General features: G+C 53.4%; 10 protein-coding genes across 10 annotated transcripts; 6 read left to right on the plus strand and 4 right to left on the minus strand.

The window, feature by feature from the left end:
• Positions 1 to 163: 163 nt before the first annotated feature.
• Positions 164 to 1,304, minus strand: lepF (the record flags this gene model as incomplete). The annotated part of the gene is made up of 2 exons (XM_041294240.1): positions 164 to 888; positions 944 to 1,304. The coding sequence occupies 2 exons, from the start codon at positions 1,302 to 1,304 to the stop codon at positions 164 to 166; spliced, it is 1,086 nt and encodes a 361-aa protein (XP_041149540.1).
• A 236-nt stretch (positions 1,305 to 1,540) lies between these two features.
• On the plus strand, positions 1,541 to 2,805 carry lepG (putative alcohol dehydrogenase; the record flags this gene model as incomplete). Its single annotated transcript, XM_041294234.2, has 2 exons — positions 1,541 to 2,214; positions 2,283 to 2,805. 2 exons carry the CDS (start codon positions 1,541 to 1,543, stop codon positions 2,803 to 2,805), a joined length of 1,197 nt encoding a protein of 398 aa, XP_041149539.2.
• A 211-nt stretch (positions 2,806 to 3,016) lies between these two features.
• Positions 3,017 to 4,669, minus strand: lepH (cytochrome P450 monooxygenase; the record flags this gene model as incomplete). The annotated part of the gene is made up of 3 exons (XM_041294239.2): positions 3,017 to 3,435; positions 3,492 to 4,023; positions 4,097 to 4,669. 3 exons carry the CDS (start codon positions 4,667 to 4,669, stop codon positions 3,017 to 3,019), a joined length of 1,524 nt encoding a protein of 507 aa, XP_041149538.2.
• Positions 4,670 to 4,944: 275 nt separating this feature from the next.
• lepI (putative O-methyltransferase) lies at positions 4,945 to 6,800 on the plus strand. Its single transcript, XM_071510793.1, has 5 exons — positions 4,945 to 5,151; positions 5,202 to 5,328; positions 5,386 to 5,509; positions 5,576 to 6,024; positions 6,082 to 6,800. Exons 1-5 carry the CDS (start codon positions 5,002 to 5,004, stop codon positions 6,393 to 6,395), a joined length of 1,164 nt encoding a protein of 387 aa, XP_071367687.1. The 5' UTR covers positions 4,945 to 5,001; the 3' UTR covers positions 6,396 to 6,800.
• Positions 6,801 to 6,922: 122 nt separating this feature from the next.
• On the plus strand, positions 6,923 to 8,327 carry F9C07_8119 (uncharacterized protein; the record flags this gene model as incomplete). Its single annotated transcript, XM_041294232.2, has 2 exons — positions 6,923 to 6,949; positions 7,062 to 8,327. 2 exons carry the CDS (start codon positions 6,923 to 6,925, stop codon positions 8,325 to 8,327), a joined length of 1,293 nt encoding a protein of 430 aa, XP_041149536.2.
• A 102-nt stretch (positions 8,328 to 8,429) lies between these two features.
• Positions 8,430 to 8,994, plus strand: F9C07_2235289 (uncharacterized protein; the record flags this gene model as incomplete). Its single annotated transcript, XM_071509968.1, has 2 exons — positions 8,430 to 8,835; positions 8,909 to 8,994. 2 exons carry the CDS (start codon positions 8,430 to 8,432, stop codon positions 8,992 to 8,994), a joined length of 492 nt encoding a protein of 163 aa, XP_071367688.1.
• Positions 8,995 to 9,187: 193 nt separating this feature from the next.
• On the minus strand, positions 9,188 to 10,670 carry F9C07_1734307 (uncharacterized protein). Its single transcript, XM_041286961.2, has one exon. It carries the CDS (start codon positions 10,410 to 10,412, stop codon positions 9,381 to 9,383), a length of 1,032 nt encoding a protein of 343 aa, XP_041149535.1. The 5' UTR covers positions 10,413 to 10,670; the 3' UTR covers positions 9,188 to 9,380.
• On the minus strand, positions 10,524 to 11,924 carry F9C07_1734286 (uncharacterized protein). Its single transcript, XM_071508356.1, has 3 exons — positions 11,571 to 11,924; positions 10,960 to 11,512; positions 10,524 to 10,895 (listed from the first exon to the last, which is right to left on the minus strand). The coding sequence occupies exons 1-3, from the start codon at positions 11,745 to 11,747 to the stop codon at positions 10,636 to 10,638; spliced, it is 990 nt and encodes a 329-aa protein (XP_071367689.1). The 5' UTR covers positions 11,748 to 11,924; the 3' UTR covers positions 10,524 to 10,635.
• F9C07_2285885 (polyketide synthase module) lies at positions 11,899 to 20,241 on the plus strand. The gene is made up of 3 exons (XM_041294231.2): positions 11,899 to 13,277; positions 13,351 to 13,996; positions 14,056 to 20,241. The coding sequence occupies exons 1-3, from the start codon at positions 12,515 to 12,517 to the stop codon at positions 20,033 to 20,035; spliced, it is 7,389 nt and encodes a 2,462-aa protein (XP_041149533.2). The 5' UTR covers positions 11,899 to 12,514; the 3' UTR covers positions 20,036 to 20,241.
• Positions 20,242 to 20,653: 412 nt separating this feature from the next.
• F9C07_8123 (uncharacterized protein) lies at positions 20,654 to 23,067 on the plus strand (the record flags this gene model as incomplete). Its single annotated transcript, XM_071511729.1, has 2 exons — positions 20,654 to 22,376; positions 22,427 to 23,067. 2 exons carry the CDS (start codon positions 20,654 to 20,656, stop codon positions 23,065 to 23,067), a joined length of 2,364 nt encoding a protein of 787 aa, XP_071367690.1.
• Positions 23,068 to 23,573: the final 506 nt, after the last annotated feature.

The following is a 23,573-nucleotide window of genomic DNA, read 5'->3' on the forward strand; positions in this document are numbered from 1 at the left end:
GGGTCATGGGCGAAGGTAACAGATCGACTAACATCCAAGGTGCTCCTGGTGTCTAGTTGTGAAGTTCAACGAGTAGGGCAATCGACGATATGTTCTGCCATACTGCCACCAGACACTGTTGGCAAAACCAACAAACCTACATAATAATAGACCGCCTCCTCTGCTACTTCTTGCCACTACCCTTGTCCAGCACGCTCCGGAAAACCGCCATCGTGTGTTCCCAGGCTCTCTCCGGCATGCCTAGCGCCCGGTACGCCTGAAGGACGGTGTCGTCCATCACGATGTCGGACGTGTGCTTCATCCGATAGAACCCTGGAGCAGCCACGATCCCATTGTATGGGGGGCTCTGCAACTGCTTCTGCCATTGTTGCGACAAGTCCACGGTTGCTTCGTAGAGTCGGCGCTCGCCAGACTCAGCCAATGGCATGGCCACCACATAGAACACCGGCAGCAGGACGGCCTGCAAGACGAGCATGAGCATCCCTTTGAGCCATCTCCAGAGCACCAGCCTCGAGCGAGTGCGCTCCGGGGATTGAAGGAAACTAGCCACGATGTCCGTCTGCACTTTCCCGGGGGACTCGTGCACAAAGTCCACGGAGGGTTTCTTGTGCGCCAGGTGTTCCAGCGCCAAGGTGTTCATTAGGGTGGTGTGGGCAACGTGGTTCAGCATGGTGTAGCTTTTCTCCGACTGCAGATCTTCGGGCACAAAGGGCAGGGCACGTTCATTGCCACCGTTTAAGACGCTGAAGACTCGAGGTCGTCGATTGGACGGCTCATCCGGGTAATTCGTCTTGGCGGTTCGCTCGAGAAGTGGAAGGAGATTCACCGTGAATCGTAGGCGACAATAGTATGCCAGGGAGGCCAGCTCTTCCAGCCCCTCTGGTGTATCTTTCAGATCACGGATCAGCATTGTAAAAGCTGCATGCAGGGATGCCTTTCTTACAGGACGGATGCCCGTTAGGCAGGTAGCCAGGACTCATGAACAAGAGGTCCAGCTGGGATTCCTTGCGGAGCACTAGGTTGCAGATGCGGTCTACCTCGGACAGCAATGAGATCTGTCCGTAGAGGGCCACCAGCTTGGCTCTGCGGTTGAGTCGCTGCAACTCCGCAATCCTCTGGGCGAACTGGGCGGTTGACCGACAAACTATATACACGGTCGGTTCGTCAATGCGCTGGATCAATTCCATGATGGTGGCCAGTCCAATCCCCTTGGTCGCTCCAACAAATAGCGAGACATGGCGATGGCCCGCCCAGGCATCTCTGAGGCCTGCGTTGTGGGCACGAATCTCTCTAAGGGAAACCATGGTGGCTGCCGAGGATACCAATTACTCAGAGTACCAGGCGCCCGCCGGGGGATGTTGTATGAATGCTCTAAAATCCATCAAACAGAAGAGACTCCACTGCAGTCGGGCTGACTTGTTGTTCTAGTGGAGTCTGCGTTAGGGCTAGAGTAAGATAAGCCCGTTCTCCGCACCGTCTCCGGACCTTGTGCGCCACGTTACTCGGCCGCTGTAGTTCTTATGCTCCATCTACATCTTTTATGAAGCATAGGAGATACAAATTGGATGATTCGAATCTTCTCTTGTCATCACCATGCGCGGTAGCTTCTTGCTGGTATTCAGAGAATCCTGCTACACTTTCACCCCCTCGTCCGCGCCACACCATGCCTGCCTCCGTTCATTTTGAGATCTCGGCCACTCAACGGGCGATCAAGATTAAGGGCCCCGGGCAAGCCTCGGTTGAGAAAGGATGTCCGGTTCCCGCTTGTCAGCCTGAGGATATCCTGGTGCGGGTAGTCTGTGTCGCTCTCAACCCTGTCGATTGGAAGTCTGCCGATCTCTCGCCCAGCCTCGATGCCACCTGGGGCACGGACTTCTCCGGAGAGGTAGTTGTGGTAGGTGAAGCCTGTCAATCCCGCTTTGCGTTGGGTGATTCGGTCTGTGGTGCGGCCTTTGGGAATAACCCCGAGGATGCCACCCAGGGAGCCTTCGCCGAGTATGTGGCCATTCCCGGCGAGCTGGTGTACAAGATCCCTCCGGACATATCCTTCGAGCAGGCAGCTACGGTAGGCACGGGCTTGGCTACGGCCGGTCTGACGCTCTACCAAACACTCGGTTTGTCATGGCCCGATCAACCTGTCCAGGACGCACAGTATGTTCTAGTCTACGGCGGAGGAACCGCGTCCGGGTGCTTCATGATCCAGCTTCTTCGGCTGTAGGTTTTAAGGCTTCTATGCCATTTATCCCCAAGAGTACAAGAGACTGACCAAGTCCTGTCCACAGGTCCGGCTACATCCCCGTCACCACCTGCTCGGCAAAAAGCTTTGACCGTGTCAAGCAGCTTGGGGCCGCCGAAGCCTTCGACTATCACTCCCCGGGCTGCGGCTCCGAGATCCGCGAGTACACGGAGAACTCCATCAAATATGCCGTGGACTGCATCACCAACATCGACTCCATGAAATGCTGCTATACGGCTATCGGCAGCTCCGGTGGTCAGTACGTCGCCCTTGATCCGTTCCCTATCCGCGGCCACACGCGCCGGAATGTCAAGGCGCGCTGGATTATCGGATACACTATCTACGGCCGTCCGATTAACTGGAAGCACCCTTTTAAGCGGGATGCGCAGCCCCAGGATCGCGAATTTGCAAAGAGGTGGTATCCCGTGGCACAGCGGCTCTTGGACGAGGGCAAACTGCAGCTCCACCCACTACAAGTCGAGACTGGAGGACTCCCAGGGGTGATCGAGGGGGCTAACCGGAGCCGTAAACATCAGGTAACTGGGGTGAAGCTGGTTTATTGTGTCTGAGATAGCTGTAGCTAGCTAGAATCTAGGCAATGTATGTATCTTCCCGTTGTAGGAACAGCATGAAGTACAACAGGACCCAGCCTGTGTTGAATCAAAGCTGGATTTGGATTTGTCAGATAAACTTTCCACATTCCATTTCTCGTATTCCAGATGCTTCAGCTTGTAGCTATCGCCCATGGCTCAACATCGCTACGTCCCTAGATTACCTCCCTTACGCAGTCTTTACAGCTACATTCACCCCATGCAAATTGCTCGGCCCAATCCGCATGATGGCCTTGTATGGCCGCTCATCTCGGGGCTCCAGAGTGCGAAACCGCTGCACAAAGCGCAGGAGCACGTATGATGCCTCCGTATCGACGAGCACATGCGCAGGGCAGATGCGCGGGCCTCCTCCAAAGGGGACGAACTTCCACAGAGGCCGGACATCTCCCCAACGCTCCGGGCGGAAGACCTCGGCATCAGGGCCCCAGTTGTCTGGGTCCCGGTGCATGAGGTACCGGTTGGCATGGACGATGTCTCCTTTTTGGATGAAGATGGGTTGGCTTTGATCTGGGCCTCCTCCGACCGGCAGCGTAGTGTCTTCCAGAGCAATCCGTACCATCTGGATGCCGTTCGGGTACAAACGATGGGCTGCCAGCTGGTCAGTCGAGAAGTCCTTCCAAGGGGATTGGCCGACATGCACTCACTCTCGTTGATGACATATCGCAGGTAGCGCAGTCCACGCAGTTTCTCAAACGTAATCTCCTGGTCTCCCAGGGCGAGCACCTCCTCCCGCAGTGTTTGATACACATGGGGATGTCTTGCCAGGGCGTAAATAGCGTTGCTGATGAGAATCGATGTCGTGTCGTTGGAGGGGATGAAGACGGCCATAATTTGGCCCCGCAAAGCTTCCTTATCTTGCAGCTGCTGTACCATGTCCCATAGCAGGTCGGTACGACCGTCAGGCTGATTCTCCGTGCATGAGGTGCCCTTGCCGCTCTTAACGTCCTGCAGCTGCGTCAGACTGGCATCGATGCGCTCGTCCACGAAATCTCGGACGATCTTCACATTTTCCATCCACACTGGGTCACGGTGGAGGAACATCAGCTTTGACATGGTCAGACGCACGCGGATGCCTCGCATTGTGTCGACCATGGCCTTGGCCACCTTCACATTCTCGGGATGGGTGAGGGAGTCGACGGTCTTGCCAAATAGGAACTCGCTCGAGGTATCAAGGAACTACGGTTCCCGTTTGGTCAGCCATGCTGCGTTCCACTATACATGCTGAAAAGCTCATACGAACGAAGCTTACCCATCGTTGCAGCAACGGCTGCATGTCAAAGGTCGAACCATCGGTCGGCACCAGGTCCAGCAGACGATTCACAAACACCTCCAGACGGGCGAGGTTTGAGTATCCGTCGCGTGTGAAATAGGGCTTGATGATATTGCGACTGAAATCCCACATCGGTCCGTCAACTGTACTGACTCCGGGCCCAGCAACAGGGTCGGCGGCTCCGCTTCCCCGACGAAGCGGTTCCAGGCCAAACTCGCGCCAGTATGTGGTCGACATGGCCTTCATGTTCTCGGACTCGGATGTGTAGATGGCTCGCGACCCGAGAAAGTTGGCCTGGAAGGTCTTGACGCCCTGGGCCGCGAAGAGCTCCTGTTGCCATGGGAGCCAGCGGTGTTCCTTGAAGGCCTTGGAAAGCGTGTAGACGAAGTCTAGTCCAAGGATCGGGTCTCGATGGCGATAATGCTTGATCTCCCCGCAGCCGCGGGCCTTCTGCTGCTTGAAATAGTGATGTCGATTCCACAGTAAATTGCCAACCTTGTAGAGGACGAGCCAGACACAGGCAGCGATGAAGTACTCTGTTAGGGTAAACATGATGATGGGTTGGCAGGCGAAGTGGGTGCAACTGCGGCAGTCATTCTATACCTCCCTAGAGCAGAGATTGATAATACGACAAACAACCGGGTAGACAAGGTGCAACAGGCTAATTTTGAGAGATGCCACACCCGCCACATCCATGAGCTGTCGTGTCAGACCCCTCGGCCGAGGCGGACGTCAGCGTCGGGGCTTGCATCTTGGGCGACGGCCGTAAAGACGGTGTAATACGAGGCTCGGAGATAGCGTTATTCATTACTGCTATAAAATTGATTCCACTCGTGCGAGCTATATTGCTAGCCCGATCAAACCATCGAATCTTGGACCTTGCCATGGAGACTGTCGCTGCCATAAAGACGCTCATCCAGCAGCTGGCCCAGTCCACAGACCAGTTTGGGCGTGCGGAAATCAATGACGCTCTCCGCGAGCTGCAATACTCGCTGGAGACGCCATTCGATACGGTGATGCGGATGTCGCTCGATGTAATCTTTCTATTGTTCATCTTCTCGGCTCTCCTAACTTTGCTGAATAGACGTGTCAAGTCGCCGTGGCCCGCATTGGCTCGGACCTGGGTCTGTTTAAACATCTCAGCCAGTGTGCATCTCCTCAGAGCGCTGAGGAACTAGCCGATCATCTCGGTTGTGGGAGGGAACTGATGTGTATATATACAATGATTATCTCCTTCGAGCACGCTAGCTAATAGGACTGTCACATAGCTCGGCTCCTCCGCTACATGGCCTCGGTGCGCATGGTACAACAAACAGACGACATCAAATACATATCGAGCAACATCACACAGACGTTGGCCGTCCCCGGGCTCGAAGCAGGAATGCGACATGCGTACGTTTCCTATTTCCCCCGGATCACTCCCAATTCGAGGCATGTCATGTTTTAACCAGCGTCCAGATTCGAGAATCTCTGGCCAGTCCTGATGGCCCTCCCCGACTTCCTCGCCGAGCGCAAGTATCCCGACATCGTGGATGCCAAAGACACTGCGTTCCAAAAAGCCTTCAACACCGATCAGGACTGCTTCCACTGGCTAGCAACCCAGCCAACACGAATTGCGAACTTCAAGGTCCTGCTCACTGACGAGCGCACCCCAAACTTCCTGTCCACGTTCCCACTAGAAAAGGAGCTCGGATCATGGTCTGCAGAGCCCGAGAAGGCGCTCTTCGTCGACATCGGGGGGGGAATGGGACATGCATGCATCCGACTTCGCGAGAAGTATCCCAACCAACCAGGCCGAGTGATTCTCCAGGACCTGCCCCCAGTACTGCAAGCTGCGCAGGCGACGCTGCCCCTGTCAGGGATTGAATCGATGCCACACAATTTCCATACTCCACAACCCGTCCAAGGTGCGTCATGAGCTCCGTCTGCTTGGGCCTGCTGCATAGCTGATTATGAAGCATAAGGGGCCAAGTTCTACTTTCTCCGTCTCATTCTGCGCGACTTCCCTGACCACCAGGCACTCGAGATCCTCCAGAACATTGTTCCCGCCATGGATGCCGAGTCGCGCATTGTGATTGATGACGGGGTTCCCCCGGAGAAGGGGGCGCGGTGGGCAGAAACCGGAACGGACATCTGCATTATGAGTGCTCTGGGGTCGAAGGAGCGGACTCAGCGGCAGTGGGAGGAGCTAGCTGCAAAGGCTGGACTGCAGCTACAAGCTCTCTACCAGTACACCTGGCCAGTGGTGAATGCGGCCATGGTGTTTAGCCTGCAGTAGCTACCAATACGTAGAACATTATGTCTCCATAGACCTCGGTTCACGCCTTAGCTGTTGGAGAACGTTTCAATAGTACACCTATAGCGTACCAAAAATGCACTTTTTCATGCCCTGAATTATGTTGGTGAGCTCCTAGCATCGGGTGGGAAAGCTATGGCAACATTAGCACCGCCGATCACTTTACATAGAGCCTCGTGTGAGACATTTATTGCCAATAACAAGTCAGGCAGTACCCATGTCCGGCCTGCCGCTCAAGTTAGGGAGGGAAAAAAAAAACCTCGTTGCATACCGGGGCCAGAAGGGACAGCCCCCGTCTGTTCAATGTTGCATCGGGCGGGTTCAAAATGCTGCTTCGCCCGTGGCTGCAGCCCACATACACCTATACAGATATTCCCCGTGGGTAAATCCTACCCTGAGCCGGCTATATATTGTACATAACTACCTTAGGGAATCATCCGTCTAACCCCGTGCCATTCTCCCAAGAAACGCACCCTGCATACCGAGCAATAGCAGAGTATGATAGAGCAATGGCCCCTCCCAAATCCGCAATTATTGTAAGAATCAACCAACGCTTCCCAGTCTATCTCAAAAGAAAATAAAAGAAAAGAAATGAAAAAAGAACCAAAAAAAGCCTCTGATGTCGATCTCGACCTAACCCTCTCCCAGATCGGCGGCTCAATCTCCGGCCTCCTCCAAGCCCTTCAACTCAAACGCGCCGGCACTGATGTCCTAATCCTCGAACAAGATCCGTCCCCAACGCGAGCAAGCCATGAGTCCGGCGTCTCCATTGGACCGAGCGTGCTCGCCCTTCTCAAGAAATACGACGCCACAGGCACACCACCCGCTATTCCAGCAGGGTTTCTCAGTGTTGCGTGGCAAACGCGCCCGCGTGTGCTGAACACAGCCTGGCACCATGATATGAGTAATTGGGGCAGTCTCTACTTGATCCTCAGGGCGAATGTTGATGGGTTCGCTTCGGATGTCGTACCGTATCCGCCCCCAGGGAGGAAGGGGGATGGGACGGCGGAGTACAAAGCCGGAAGGAGGGTAGTGGGGGTGGAGTTTGATCGGGGAGACGGGGCTATGAATGTTTTACATGTGGAAGCTGGAGCGAGCAGGGGCTCAAGGCAGGGGATGGAGGTCAAGAGAGAGCGTGCTGAAATGGTGATTGCCGCGGACGGCGTGCATTCGACAATCCGACGATTCCTACAGGTCCCTACGACTTGGACTTACGCCGGGTATATTGCCTGGCGGGGAACTGTGCGTGAAGACCAGCTCTCACCGGAGACGTTGCGATATTTTTCAGATCGTCTGAACTTCACGCTTCTCGCAGGGTCGTATTTCATCACGTATATCATTCCATCGGAGACAGGGTCTGTCGAGCCAGGAAGGCGGCTCGTCAATTGGGTCTGGTACTACCCGGTCCCTGAAGGGTCAGTCGCCATGGACACCATCTTCACCGATATCAACGGTGTCTTGCATAATAGTACAGTTCCGGGAGACCTCCTCGACCCGAAGGTCTGGTCGGTGCAGAAACGGCGCTACATCTCTGACGGCACTACACCGCACCTAGCGGAAGTGGTTTCACAGACGCGTCGGCCGTTCGTAACGAAAGTCGGGGAAGTCGAAGCCAGTGCCGCGAGCTATTTCGACGGTCGCCTTGTGCTCGTTGGCGACGCGTTTGCGACTTTCAGGTCGCACCTGGGGCTGGCCTCAGAACAGGCCGCGCGTCATTGTCTCCAGATGGACAGGGTCTGGAGCGGGGAAATAAGCCAGGCAGCAAGGGATCGTGAGGCTAGACTCTATGCGGCGAAGCTCTTGCTGTTGAATAGGCTTATGGGGTTTCTAGGGCTGGGGTGGTGGTGGTCGGCGTTGAAAACGGGGCTGGCTTATGCTTGTTTGCTGATCACTTGCAGGGTTGTAGATGTGTGACCTGGCTAAAGTAGTATTACTTACGTGAGCGTATCCTATTTCATAGCCATAAATATACTCCTGCAGCACCCCATCACCATTAGCCATAAATCACTCATCAGAATGTCTCAACCCCCTCCCCAACTCTCCCCAAGCCACCTATGCAGCGTAAGCGTAACCCTCGGCCCCTCCCTCCCCCCAATTCCACTATTAGGCGGGGGCACCCGGATCCTCCAACCCATCACCGGCGGCTCCATCCAAGGCGCCGGATTCAACGGCACGATTGATGGCGGGCTATCGGCCCCCATCCACCTGGATGCTCGGAGCGAAAGCGGCGAAACGCAGATCACAAAGCTACCCTGGATCTACGTCTACGGGCACGCGGACGACGGATCACCGTTCTTTATCGAGGAGGCAGGGATTGGGTCGGTGGGGAAGCAGAACACAAGAGTTGTCATTCAGGTTGGCGGCGTGTATGCCAGATTGCAGGAGGCCTTTCTGGTGGGGCAGCCGGGGAGGGAGCCTGGGGGTAAGGGAGCAAGGGTGGAGTGTTGGGTTGTGCCTTTGGAGGGGGGGTATTGTTCTTGATTTGATGTCAATAGCAATCTTTACTGCTTTACTCGCCAGCGTTGGGGTACGGGGCAATGACGGCGACCATCGCCGATCTTCTCCAGCTATGCATAATTGATACTTTGGCTTGGCAAGCGCCTATCACCCCTAGACAGAGTCATAAATTATTTACAAGGGTTGGCACGTTCCCTGAATAGGTTTCAAACGGCGGCCACTCATTCATCTGTAAGTGTGGTACGATGAGGGCTCCATGCCATCAGCTGACCAAGTCAGAGGTGTCGAGGCCCCGCCGGTAAGCCAAATAGCAAACAACTACCGCCCCCACAGGCATTGCTGCAGGCGTCCAGGTGAAGCTTGCTTGACTTTGGGCCTCGGTAAAGCCAGAACGACTTACGCATGTGGAAAGAAGACAGAAAAAAGCACAGTAGATTTCTACCCACTCTGCCAAGAGCAGAGAAACGTACCATAACAGACGGAATAGTAAACCTATCCCACAGTGTCCACTCAAAGCTGCCCCTTCGTGCTAGGCAGAACCTCCACCACCGCCATAACCCCCAGGTGATCCGTAACCCAGGGCTTCTCGAATCCCAGCTCCACGATCTGCCTCCTTTCTTCGTCCCCCTCAGCCAGGATCCCTTCTCCGAATTTCTCAAACTTCAGTAACTTGACAGACCCTCGAAAATAGACCTTGTCCATTCTGGAACACCCAAACTGCGCGCGCTGCTTCGTTGTTGCTTGTTGGCCCCATGTATATCCTTCCTCGGTGTCCTCCGCTCCGCCTAGTTCCAGGAATGCGTCCTTGAGATTATTGTCCACATGCAACGTGCGGTCAAACGGCTGGATTGCGTTGAAGTCACCGGCGACGAGAGCTGCGTGTACCCCATCGTGATGCATATACTGAGCGACTAGCTGCATCTGTGGTGGGCGGTACGGAGGGTCAAGCGCCATGGACTCTAGGTGCGTGTTGCAGAGGCGGATTCGCTTCTCCTCAAGCTCAGTAGAAACGTCCACAAAAAGGGCATCGCGATCCATGCGCGTGTGGGAGTAGTGAACCCGAAAAACCGACGTAATAGGCAGATGCTTGCCGACAAGGACGGTCGTGCCATACTGCGTGGTGGCCCAATTGGTGGTGTCAATATCTGTAAGATGGAAATTGGCTTGCACCCACGGAGTCGCAGCAATTGTTTCCAAGTCAGAAGGGGTGCATTCTTGGAGAAAGATAACAGGGGCGACATGTAGAGGGAGAAGGCGCGTGAGTTGGTACAGATGTGCAAGCGCTGGTCGCATGCGGGCTGCAGCGAAGGGAACCATGAAGTCGATATTCCATGTATAGAGTGCAATAGCTGTGGTGGCTAGACTATCATTATCATTCTTACTCGAGCTTCCGAGGGCGGATGGCGACTTGGAGACCCAGGTAGATGTTGCGGGGTCAAAACCATAGTAAGTCTGGGTATAAGGCTCGTCCAAGGTCCATGGCACCGACGTCTTCCGAAAGGTCGCGGTGTCCTTGATGGCCTGGGCCACAAGCGCTTCCATAGTGATAGATGGAGTTCTAGAAAGTGGAGAGTATATGTAGGGTTAAGAGGAATCAAAAAAAGGATAAAGAAGGAAGGAGAATGAAAAGCGAAATGAATTTGAAGTAGGAACAGATTAGCCACTAGTAGTATGGAAAGTAAGAGTCCAAACACAAAGGAAAGAGTGTTTTCTTTGTTTGTCGGGCTGTCAGCTGACGTTCCAACTGCCCCCCGCTCTCGATAAATCATCCAGAATGCTCACTGCATGCTACTGTTTCTAGCTTGACCAACCCCTTTCGTCCACCGCTGCCACCAATCGTGACGATCTCTGGAATCCCAGCGTGTTTGTTACTACTACCCCTCTCCTTCCTGCTAGGCCAGTAACGCCCAAACCCTGCGCGATTCAATAGCACAGTCACAAGCGGACGCAGCGGAGGCAAGCATGCTGCGATAATCCCCACACATGGTTCAACCATTGTCCAGAGCATATTGTCTGGGAGTATGTCTAGAACCAAACAACACAATCAGCTTGCGGGGCTAGTCGGGGGTAGGGACAGTGGGTCGCTCACACGACGGATCCGCGTTATCCTTAGATAGCTCCCTGATTTGCGCGAATCGCACAATGCTCGCGGCACACCCTAGCCCCCCCGTCAAGAACACAGTCCCAAGAGCAATTTTCTGCGTGGTCTTCATATGCAATTTTCGCACCTCCATAATGGGTAGTGCGAGCATCACAAAATCAGTAGTGAAGTTGGGCACTGCCTTTCCGATGAAACCCTTGACATTGTCGATGCACCAACCCTCGACGAATGGGTCCCAGTTTCGGCGGATGGGATGGCATCCAAAGACCGATACAAAGATACATGCGAGCCACCACGCTGTTACTACAAGTCCTATTGCCAGGGTACTCCATCTCATGAAGCGGGTGGGGAACATGCGATAGTACATGGCCAGGATGCTCCACTTGGTCGTAGCTAATACCGTTGCATAGAGGTGATAGGATATGAAGAAGTACATCTGCATGATAGTAATCTCATCCCTATTGAGGACTACCACATGCCTGCCGACACGGACGTTCCTATACCCGAGAGCGAAGACAGTATAAAGTCCCCATGCAAATAGCTTACAGGTGAGAGCAATCAGCATAATCTAGCACCAGGTTATAAAGATGGTCCCTTACAATCGACACTAGGGTCAACCAGCCATCAAGCTGGAAGCCAACTTTGCGCCAAAGGTGAACACCAATTCGTAACACCACAAACAAGGTTGCTAAGGCTGGGAGTGCAGTAATCTGTGCAAATGATGCTCCGCTAGAGTCCTCAGCGAGATACTCGGGAGAAAAGCCAGATGAAGACATGGCGAAAGTCGAGTTGCGCAAGGAAACTTCAGCCGACGCGGTTGAATAGAAATAGCGAATAAGAACACCAAGCTGAATGGTTTAGTAGAAGAAGCTTGTGTCGTGTTTCCGGACTCGAGCTGAATGTTTCGCCTTTAATAGCAGATCGCCATGGCACACGCCCCGTCTCATCTCCAACGCCAGCGTGAGAATGCTGTGCCCTCCATAATCGAATCTCGAGTACCATTGGCCTATGCATAGTTCGCTTGGTGTGCGGAATGCTGGGTACACATGCAGTAACATCTGACATGCAGCCAATATGTATCACACTGAGTGAATACTATTCTGGACTTCCAAGGGATGTAACCTTGTGTTTTATTTCACTAGTGGCCCCCAATATTTCAGCCTCAAGGGCAGCGGTATGAGCGGGACTGTACTACACAGGTCCAGGGCATAGCCCCTGTACAAGCGGATTTGCTGATGCACATCAGCGAAATAGGAATGTACTCTGGCTATCAGGGATCGACATACAATCATCATTGGATGATTGACCGCAGGGCTACCCCGGCTGCTGCATTGGAACAAGTTTGATTGGCAATCCACAATACGGCTGGTCAGACGGCTACTCAACGACAATGATAGGCGTAGAATCCTGTGTACATGCCTAGTGACTGATTGTGTCTGTGGGAGAGCTCTACAGGACGAATAGCGTTGCCACGCGCTTTCCTCGAAGAAGTTGAGGAGTGTCTTTAATTCTACGGGTGTTTCTAAAATACACGCAGCTCTGCATGTATTGCAATATTCTTCTTGACTGTACAGGAAGGGCTTGTCTGCTTTGTTTGCCAACATTCACGTGTGCCTGGCTCGATATCTCACGCACTTTGGAGGCCATTTACTCGAAGTTCATAGACACCATGCCTGAGTCTATCGCGATAATAGGATACGGATTCCGCTTTCCGGGAGGATGTGACACGCCATCGAAACTCTGGTCCTTGATCAAAAGCCCCCGCGACATAGCAAGCAACCCTCCTTCCTCCCGTTTTGACATAGACCCCTTCTACCACCCCGTCAGCAACCACCACGGTACAACAAATGCCACTAAGTCCTACTGGCTCGATGACTCCCCTCGCATAAACATCGCCGAGTTTGACGCCGCCTTCTTCAACATCCAATCCAGGGAAGCCGATGCCATGGATCCCCAGCAACGCGTCCTACTGGAGGTGATCTACGACGCACTCTGTGCCGCAGGACAGCCCATGGAACAGCTCCGCGGGTCTGACACTGCTATCTACGTTGGCATGATGTGCGATGATTGGCATATGATGCTGAGCCGCGACTGGCAAGCTCTGCCGAGATATACTGCTACGGGCGTGGAGAGGGGCATCATGGCGAACCGGGTTTCGTACTTCTTTGACTGGCATGGGCCCAGCATGACGATCGACACTGCGTGTTCGAGCAGCATGGTTGCATTGGACTTGGCGGTACAAGCGCTCAGGAGCGGTAAGAGTAAAGTTGCAGTTGCGGCTGGGAGCAATCTTATTCTCAGCCCCGGTACGTACTCCTCTATCAGTTAGTGACGACTGGAGTGGCAGTACAAAAGGCTAACGGCCGTATTACCCACAAGCTATGTATGTCTCGGAGAGTAACCTGGGCATGCTCTCCACGAGCGGCCGTTGCGCTATGTGGGACATCGCAGCAGACGGATATGCCCGCGGTGAAGGCGTGGCCGCTGTCATTATCAAGACACTGTCCCAAGCCCTGGCGGACAACGACCCAATCCAGTGCATTATCCGAGAAACAGCTGTTAACCAAGATGGTCGGAAGCCTGGTCTAACCATGCCCAGCAGCCGTGCTCAGGCGGCCCTGATCTCTGAGTGCTACAGGCGCGCCGGGCTCGATCCTGCTAATAATCTTAATGACCGTCCGCAGTACTGCCATGCGCATGGTACAGGGACTCAAGCGGGCGATCCGCAGGAAGCTGAAGCCATTGCGTTCGCACTGTTTCCGGTAGGGTCCCGGGCCGCTAGGGAGGCGCATAAACTCTTAGTGGGTTCTGTCAAAACGGTTATCGGCCACACAGAGGGGACGGCAGGCCTAGCTAGTATTATTAGTACTGCGTTGGCGCTGAAGAGCAAGGTTATCCCGCCCAATTTGCATTTCCACACTCCAAATCCGAGCGTGGCGCCGTTCTTGGACCAGCTGGAAATTCCCACTACTGCAGTTGCGTGGCCAGTTGCCACTGGCCAAGTAAGGCGAGCCAGTGTGAACAGGTATGGAGTGCCGTGTGGGATTCGTGTTCTGCAGGCTGACAGCTGATTATTCTGGATAGCTTTGGATTTGGGGGGACAAACGCCCATTGTATTCTTGAGGAATATATTTCCACCGGCGAACAGTCTGCCAATTCCACCCCACATACCCTTTTTACTCCTCTGATATTTTCAGCCGCATCGAGAACCGCACTGAAACAAATGGTCTTGGAAGCGCACACCTACCTGCGGGATAACCCAGGTGTTAACATGCGAGATTTTGCATATACTCTACAGCACCGGCGGTCGACCCTCCCCTATCGCACAGCCGTCGCCGCGCCGAACACTCAGGACGCAATTGACACATTAGCAAACGTAGGGCTCGAAGACTCCGGGGTTCGACATGGTACAAGTCGCCAACCACCAAGAATCCTTGGTATCTTCACTGGCCAGGGCGCACAATGGCCACGGATGGGCGCCCGACTCATCGAGACATCTCCTTTTATTGTCACCAGAATCGCAGAGCTGGATGCAGCCCTTCAGAGCCTCCCAAATCCAGATCACCGCCCCGGTTGGACAATTCACGACCAGATCGTTGCCAGCCCAGAATCATCGCGCTTAACTGAGGCTGCTGTGTCACAACCTCTCTGTCTGGCCGTGCAGATCATCATTGTGGATATTCTTCGCGCTGCTGGTATCTCTCTGTGCGGCGTTGTTGGGCATTCCTCTGGCGAGATCGGTGCTGCATACGCCGCAGGCTTTCTATCTGCAACAGATGCGATCCGCATTGCCTATCTTCGTGGTATGCACGCCAATAAAGCCGCCAGCCCTAATTCTCGCGTATCGTGCGGTGCTATGATAGCGGTAGGTATCCCAGCAGCGGAGGCGAAGAGGTTTTGCAAGGCCCAATTCGCTGGAAGGTTAGAGATTGCTGCAGAGAATTGCGCCTCTAGCGTCACGCTTAGCGGCGACGAGGATGCGGCCCTCGAAGCGATACAATTCTTTCATATGCAGGGGGTCTTTGCGCGTCTGCTGAAGATTAACACAGCCTACCACAGCTGCCATATGGCCCCTTGCGCTAGCCCGTACCTGGCTTCACTGGATGCCTGCGGGATTGAGCCTTGTCAGCAAGGAAATACAAAACACCCTGTCTGGTTTTCAACGGTCTTCGAGGGCCAGACAATGACTGCTAGTTCCGTCGCAAACCAATACTGGGTGGACAATATGTGTAAACCGGTCCTGTTCGCGGGTGGTCTTGCGCGCGCGGTAGAGCAAATTGGTCCGTTTGATTTGGTCATCGAGATTGGTCCGCACCCGGCGCTGAAAGGCCCAGCCTCATCCCTACTGAATTGCGCACGCGAGATGCCATATATCAGCCTGCTGCGCCGAGGCACAGACGACGTACACGCTCTATGTTCTGCACTGGGCTATATATGGGCCCAGCTGGGCCCGAACAGCGTTCAATTTGCTGAGGTAGATATGTTGCTATCTAGTACTACGCGGAGCCCAGTCATGCTTTCGGACTTGCCACCTTATCCATTCGACCATGGGCGAAATTACTGGCACCATAGCCGCCTTAGCGATCACTTCCGGCCTAGAACCCAGATACATCTGTCAAACCCTATACTCGGTTTCCGTTGCTTGGAAGCAGCGACTCCTGGTTCTTTCCAATGGCGCAACATACTCCAGCCAACTGAAATAGGCTGGCTCAGTGGCCACCAACTACAAGGACAGATAGTCTTTCCTGCTATGGGGTATGTCAGCATGTCTGTTGAAGCCATACAACTCGTGCTCGCCGATATTCGGCCAAATGACTCCATACGACTTTTCAGACTGACCGATCTGGAAATCAACCGGGCGATAGTTTTCAATACCGACGATGCAGCTATAGAGACAATTTTTAGTCTTTTCCTGATCGCCAAAACAGAATACTCTGTTCGTGCTGAGTGGAGGTGCTACTCGAGTACTAGCTCAAGCAGCATGACACTCAACGCCAAAGGCTGCGTGTCTGCGCAGTTTGGCAGTCCCAGTGCTGAAGCTCTACCCTTCAAGACAACTGAATCATTCGGCCTGGTTTCAGTGAAGGATGCGGATTTTTACTCCAATCTCTCTCACCTAGGGTACAATTATGCACCGCCGTTCCGCGGCGTGTCTAGCATTCGACGCAAACCCAAATACAGCGTGAGCACGGTTGTAGACCAATCAGCCTCCAGATGGGAAGACAACCTTACTCTCCATCCGGGAATGCTCGACTCCGCCTTGCAGACAATTTTCGCGGCCTGGTCCTACCCTGGTGATACGCAGTTATGGTCGCTCCATGCCCCCGTTTCCGTGGCTTCCATTGTCATCAATCCCTACTTTAGTGCACTTGGGCCGGGTGGGAAGCAGCGGTATCTGTGCTCCGAGACCCTCATCCATTGGAAAAAGCCAACTGATGTGCTTGCTGACGTTGCCATGCGTACTGCTGATGCGGAATATGCATTCTTGGAGTTTGATGGGGTCAAGCTCATTCCTATCTCTCCTGCAGCCTCGGAAGACGACAGGGCTATTTTTTCGCGCTTCAAATATGCATCGGCAGTCCCTGATACACAGCTTGTCAGTACTAGCGGAAGACTTTTGATGCCTAGAGATGGTTGCCCACTGTCGAGAGACACCGGTGAGTTTGACTTGGTGGGTTCACCTTCTAAGAGGGTTTCAGCCTGTCCCATTGATGACTGTGCTGGTCGTATCGTCTTGGCTATCTCTCACAGGTACCCTCAAGCTGATATATGTGAAATATGCGGAGAAACGGGCGCTACGCCCTCAGCGGTGTTGAAAGCCCTGGATGGGCGATATGGCTCGTATACGTTCACTGATGTCTCCTGCGATTTTGCTAAAAGTGCCAAAGAGCGCTTCCACCGGGAGACGCGTCCTATGAGCTTCAAGGCCTTTGACGTGGAACGTGATCCACAGAGCCAGGGCTTTCCTGAGTGCTCTTATGATGTTATTATAGCTTTGAATATTCGCTCCGGCTTAGGAGGTGTTGGGGGACCATTATCCAACATTCGCCGTTTATTGAAGCCTGGTGGTTTCCTCATTGCCTCTGGAGGGACATCCGTCAAGTCTCCAGCTGTAGAAATGGCGGCTATTGGCACGATGTCCGAGTGGTCTAGCGGTACTCGAAGCGCCCGGTCCGGAGGACCACTTTTGACTCTGGCCCAGTGGGACACAGTCCTGAAGATGACTGGGTTCTCGGGAATCGACACTGCCTCTACAGAGATAAAGGCATCCCAGCGGGCGGATATAATTGTTTCCCAGGCTGTTGATTACCGCATTAGCTGGTTGCGTGACCCGCTATCGTTTGAGCAAATGCCCCCGGGTGTGCGAATAGGTACGCTCGCCATCATCGGGGGGACGACGTGGCCGGTGCACAAGCTTGTCCAGGACATACTTAAACTCGTGGCAGGCCGGTTTCGAGATACACTGGCGTTTGATGCGATCGAGGAATATGCAGTGTCTGAGCTGGCTCGCTCGGTGGCTGGCCCTGGCGGCGTCAGTATACTCTCTCTGACAGACCTTGACCGTCCTTACCTTGAAGAAATGACAGGGGAAAAGTTCGAGGCGCTCAAGGCATGTACCAGCGCACGGACCCTACTTTGGGTTACGTGCGGGTCACTGGAGGCTAGGCCTTATAGCTACATGATGACAGGCATCACTCGAACCATCAAGTCAGAGAACCCAGCGATGCATGTTCAGATGTACGACCTGGATCCCAACCTAGCCAGCTGCATCCAACCTACCACGGCGGTAGACCTAGCCAACAGCTTGCTTCAACAGATCACCCTTCATAGCTGGGGTAATGACGCGTCGCTATTGTGGACGGCAGAGCCCGAGGTATATATCCGAGATGGACGGCAGCTCATCCCGCGGTTGGTTCCAGATCATGAGAAAAACGACAGATATAATTCCCAATACAAGTCTCTTCTGACGACTGTCGATCCGTCCAACGCGAGGTTAGAGCTCGCAGCTGGGGATGGCGGCATGCCTGAGTTGCGCCAGTTGTCACCTTTGCAATTGCTGCCGGGTCCCTCGACCGAATGCCGAACCTTGCGTGTCACCCATTCTGTTCTCCAGGCTGTGTTTGTAGGATCTGCGGGCTTTCTTCGAGTGTGTATCGGAATCGACATGAGCGCTGGCGAGACAGTGTTGGCTTTGTCGACGTGTGAGACATCGCCTACCAGAGTGCCTGCTCCGTGGTGCATTCCTTTTGCAACGCCACCCACGCCAGTAGCCCTTGTGGATGTGGCTGCGAACCTCATTGCTACCCGTATTTTCAGTTTTACTTGCTGGAATGGAGCTCTCATGATTTATGGGTCCGATGCAGTGTTGCAGCGAGCGATCCAGTCTAGGGCGTCTGACAACAACGTGCATGTTGTTTTCACTACAACGAACGCCTGCCAGAAACACATGCAATCGCCACTCTCCGTGCGTGGAAAGCCTACGGTTCCAAATAATACCACTCTCTTCGTCAATTTCGTGGAGGGTGTAATCCCGGAAGTCGTTGAATGCCTCCCTCCCGCCTGCCTCAGGCTGGACAAAGCAGCACTGGTCAGCCACACGGCCGAGAAAGAGGTTGATGCTGCGGAAATAGCACATGTATCAGACCTTCTACAGCAGGCAGTTAGTAGTATCCCGTCTACATCCTTGTCAATGGAATGCATTCCGCTTAGTGAAGCTTCCTCATGTGATCCACTTCAGAAACCGCTTTCTGTCGTGGACTGGAATGCTACTGCCGCTGTTTCAGCCAGAGTTCAGCCAATTGATACCGGTACCCTCTTTCGTGCCGATAGGACATATCTCTTTGTCGGTATGGCGAGTGAACTGGGACAGTCCCTTGCGGGCTGGATGATCGCACATGGAGCGCGGCACATCGTCCTCAGCAGCCGCACACCCAAGCTTCAGCCTAAGTTTGTGGAGGAGATGCATGACAAATACAGTGCAAATGTCACTGCAATTGCACTAGACATTACCTCTCGGACATCACTCTACTCCGTCCACGCCATTCTACAGGCCACACTACCCCCAATCGCCGGTATCCTGAATGGAGCTATGGTCCTTCAAGACGCGCTCTTCACCAGCATGACCCACGAGCAGTTTGACGCAGCAACGATGCCCAAAGTCCAAGGCACAGTGCTCCTTGACGAGCTATTCTACAGCGACACATCACTCGACTTTTTCATCGTCGCCTCCAGCATCTCCTCCGTCATAGGCTGGAGCGGCCAGGCCAACTACTCCGCCGCCAACCAGTTCATGACCGCGCTCGTCACGCAAAGACGCAACCGCGGCGTTGCCGGGTCTACAATGAACATTCCCGCAATTCTCGGTATTGGGCACGCCGCCCGCTCGGGAACCTTCGATTTCGCCTACTTCCAGTCCTTGGGTCATGTCAATATCGGGGAAGAGGACTTGCACACCCTCTTCGCCGAAGCTATATTATCCGGACGCCCGTGTCCCTTGCGCGCGTCGTATGGCACCACGCAGGTTGTTATGGGGATAGATTATATCACCGCGGCCGCGAATCTGAATAGCCCACTGACGCACCGCCGCGACGTGAAATTCGCTCACTTCATCACGCCTGATACCCAAGCTGGTCGAGCGCATCTCGCTAACGAGGCTCATCCCACTAAGCAACTCCGTGTCCAGCTTCAATCTCACATACCCAGAGAGCCAACGACAACATACACCGTTGTCTGCAACTCCTTCGTCAAGCATCTAAAACGCGTTCTGCGTCTCCCACCAGACCACCTGATCGACGAGTCCATCCCTCTGAACGAACAAGGCGTCGACTCCCTTGTCGCAATGGATATTCGCGCGTGGTTCCTCAGCGAGCTAGAGGTAGACTCCCCGACCCTGCTAATTATGGGCGGGGGGTCCGTTTCGGATTTGGTATGGATGGCGGTGGAGCGAGTGCATGGTGATGACCGGGAAGAGTGCGCATCCGGAGATCAAACTGGTTTTTCGAATAAGTTGTCCACACCTAGTCCCAGGTCGCCCTCTAGTCTAGAAAGGGGCAGCGAGAAGTAACTATGTCCGTCGGCGACAGCATCCGTCCAAAGGAATGACGGCATAAGTACTGAGTTGCGGTGGAAGTTAGGGCATTATATCGCTAGGAGTCTCGAGCATCTTCATATTAAGTACGCAATGCCAGTATCAGACGCCCAGTGTAGTATCCACAGTAAATATTTTAGACGTATGGCGCGTATTGCTTAAATTACTCAAGCAAGCCCCGATGGCATGTGCCCCAACATGCATAACCATGAAGACATCTCGTCACATGTATCCTATCGATGACTAATCAACCCCAGTCACGTGCACGCTTTGATGCATGGATGACGCAGGACGGGCGACGATCTCCCGGATGCGGGTCAGCCTATCGAAGGGCATCTCACGTACTCTCTCCGCGTCTTGTTCCTTTCTTGATTTCCCCTCCTTTGTTACCTGATCGTCCACGTGTGCTTACAGAGTCTCGATCATCAATAGCCTAGCCTCCGGGCTGTTTACTCTGCAAATATTCGCTGGGACCTAGTCGCTCACGGTGCCCCTCAGACGCGCGGCTGGACCGGGGTGTCTTTACGCTACAGCAGGCGGTGTACTACTCACCACCAGTCATTCACTTTTCCGCGGAGATCATATTGGCGCAAGATGGCGGCCTCATCAGGCTTGCATGCGCATCTTCATCATGGCGCAACTGATGCGGGACCGAAGCTGGTCAACCGATTACGGGACAGCCGGTCACCGTATGTTAGAGCCCACATGAATAACCCAGTCGCCTGGCAACTGTGGGATGCAGAAGCGATCAACCTCGCCAGACGCTATAACCGACTGGTGTTTCTCAGTATCGGCTACTCGGCTTGTCACTGGTGCCACGTCATGGAAAAGGAATCCTTCATGTCGCCGGAGGTGGCTACCATCTTGAATGAATCTTTCATCCCGATCAAGGTGGACCGCGAGGAGCGACCGGATATTGATGATATCTACATGAACTATGTGCAAGCTACCACTGGCTCTGGTGGTTGGCCGTTGAACGTATTCCTGACTCCAGATCTAGAACCGGTCTTCGGCGGTACCTACTGGCCTGGTCCCAATTCGTCAACGCTACTAGGTAATGAGACTATCGGCTTTGTAGATATTTTGGAAAAGCTACGGGAGGTGTGGCAGACCCAACAGCAACGGTGTCTCGATAGTGCGAAGGAGATCACGAAGCAACTCAGGGAATTCGCCGAAGAAGGAACACATTCGTACCAAGGAGACAAGGAAGCGGATGAGGATCTGGACATTGAACTTCTGGAGGAGGCTTATCAACATTTTGTGTCTCGCTATGATTCTGTACATGGAGGCTTTTCTAGAGCACCTAAGTTTCCCACCCCCGCCAACCTCAGCTTTCTACTGCGGCTCGGGGCGTACCCAAATGCGGTGTCGGATATTGTTGGTCGAGAAGAATGTGAGAAAGCAACTGCCATGGCGGTGCATACGCTCATTAGTATGGCACGTGGTGGCATCCGTGATCATATTGGACATGGCTTCGCAAGATACAGTGTCACTGCTGACTGGAGCCTACCTCATTTTGAAAAGATGCTTTATGACCAAGCACAACTCCTGGATGTATATGTGGATGCATTCAAGATAACGCACAATCCCGAACTGCTGGGCGCCGTGTATGATTTAGCTACTTACCTGACTACCGCTCCTATTCAGTCACCCACTGGCGCTTTTCACTCTTCGGAAGACGCGGATAGCCTGCCATCACCGAAGGACACGGAAAAACGCGAAGGAGCTTTCTATGTCTGGACATTGAAAGAGCTGACACAAGTGCTCGGCCAACGGGATGCTGGGGTTTGTGCTCGCCACTGGGGTGTGCACCCTGACGGTAATATCTCCCCCGAGAATGATCCACACGACGAATTTATGAATCAGAATGTGCTTTCCGTAAAGGTGACCCCGAGCAAGCTGGCCAGAGAATTTGGTTTAGGAGAAGAAGAAGTAGTAAGAATCATTCGTTCAGCGAAGCAGAGACTACGCGAGTATCGGGAACGAACGCGAGTCCGCCCTGACCTGGATGACAAGATCATCGTCGCCTGGAATGGGCTAGTCATTGGGGCACTTGCCAAATGCAGTGCTCTGTTTGAGCGTATTGAAAGCTCTAAGGCAGTACAGTGCAGGGAGGCAGCGGCAAAAGCGATTAGCTTTATCAAGAATAATCTCTTTGATAAAGCAACCGGGCAACTGTGGCGTATCTATCGTGATGGTGGCAGAGGCGATACGCCAGGCTTTGCTGACGATTACGCTTATCTGATCAGCGGCTTGTTAGATATGTATGAGGCAACATTTGATGACAGCTATCTGCAGTTCGCAGAGCAGCTTCAGAGTAGGTGTTTTGTCGAAACCTCATCTTATAGGTACTAACGATGCTACCAGAATATCTTAACGAGAATTTCCTTGCATATGTGGGATCGACTCCGGCAGGTTACTACAGTACGCCGTCCAACATGACATCAGACATGCCGGGTCCTCTGCTTCGTTTAAAGACCGGAACTGAGTCGGCCACTCCATCTGTTAACGGAGTCATTGCACGCAACCTGCTGCGTCTCGCCAACCTGCTCGAAGACGAAGATTACCGCCTGCTCTGTCGCCAAACATGTCATTCTTTCGCAGTCGAGATCCTGCAGCACCCATTCCTCTTTGTCGGACTGCTTGATGCAATTGCCGGACTGGAAGCTGGTTCACGGAACTTCACAGGCGTTCTTTCTACAACGCTTCTTCCTCAGACCGGGCCCGGATCTTCAGACAGCCTTAGCAGCGGATCCGACGAGCCAACATCCGTGCGCGAGCTCATTGTGCAGAGACTTCGTGCAGAAGCCGGTCAGGCGATCTCCACCTCAACAACCACCGTTTCCCTCATTGACATCCGGCCTTCCCACGTGGGAGACTTCGTCGGTAATCAGTCATTCTGGCTGCGGACTCGGAATAAGCTATACAAAGATTTGAAGCCGACCGAACCGGCGAAAAATTATATACTTGTATGCGAAGGTGGTAGTTGCAAGATGGTGGATCTATGATGCTGCAGGTCTTGCTACTGCGACCGACCTTTCTCATGACTTTCGGTACTGGGGCTATCGACTTTCTTCTCGTTTATGAATTTGGAGGCTTTTTGCATTAGCAATTGGTTTCGTTGTCTGTTTTTGAGTCTGGACAGGATGGCCATAATCCGACGCGCAGTATCATTCATAGGAAATTTAGCAACAAAATACTACCTACCTTCCATACAAACAAACAAACTCCTTTTTCACAGAACAAGAAATAGAACAGAAAACACGTCCCTTACATCTCACGGGTATAGTAAACCACACTGCAAATTTCCATAGTAACCACAAGAAGAGATAACAGTAAGTAGCAATCATCCTCAAGCCAGAAGATACACAAAAAGGTCCAGACACACCTCCAGACCTAAAGAGTATGTATACCCACTCCCACAGCAAATAAACAAGATACACAGATCAAAGATCAAAGCAAACAAAACCCACACCCACTATAATACTACCAGCACCGTGTTTCACCTAGATTA

Source organism: Aspergillus flavus, chromosome 6, assembly GCF_009017415.1.
Source record: "Aspergillus flavus chromosome 6, complete sequence".
NCBI lineage: Eukaryota > Fungi > Ascomycota > Eurotiomycetes > Eurotiales > Aspergillaceae > Aspergillus > Aspergillus flavus.

Excerpts from the sequence above, each read along its gene's own strand:
- lepI (XM_071510793.1), top strand. The coding sequence starts at position 5,002 with ATGGAGACTGTCGCTGCCATAAAGACGCTCATCCAGCAGCTGGCCCAG. Across the intron at positions 5,329-5,385 it reads TTGTGGGAGGGAACTGATGT|CTCGGCTCCTCCGCTACATG; the intron begins GTATATATACAA and ends ACTGTCACATAG. Across the intron at positions 6,025-6,081 it reads TACTCCACAACCCGTCCAAG|GGGCCAAGTTCTACTTTCTC; the intron begins GTGCGTCATGAG and ends ATGAAGCATAAG.
- F9C07_1734307 (XM_041286961.2), bottom strand. The coding sequence starts at position 10,412 with ATGGAAGCGCTTGTGGCCCAGGCCATCAAGGACACCGCGACCTTTCGG.
- F9C07_1734286 (XM_071508356.1), bottom strand. The coding sequence starts at position 11,747 with ATGTCTTCATCTGGCTTTTCTCCCGAGTATCTCGCTGAGGACTCTAGC. Across the intron at positions 11,513-11,570 it reads GGTTGACCCTAGTGTCGATT|CTATTTGCATGGGGACTTTA; the intron begins GTAAGGGACCAT and ends CTCACCTGTAAG. Across the intron at positions 10,896-10,959 it reads GGATAACGCGGATCCGTCGT|ACATACTCCCAGACAATATG; the intron begins GTGAGCGACCCA and ends GTTTGGTTCTAG.
- F9C07_2285885 (XM_041294231.2), top strand. The coding sequence starts at position 12,515 with ATGTATTGCAATATTCTTCTTGACTGTACAGGAAGGGCTTGTCTGCTT. Across the intron at positions 13,278-13,350 it reads CAATCTTATTCTCAGCCCCG|CTATGTATGTCTCGGAGAGT; the intron begins GTACGTACTCCT and ends ATTACCCACAAG. Across the intron at positions 13,997-14,055 it reads AGGCGAGCCAGTGTGAACAG|CTTTGGATTTGGGGGGACAA; the intron begins GTATGGAGTGCC and ends TATTCTGGATAG.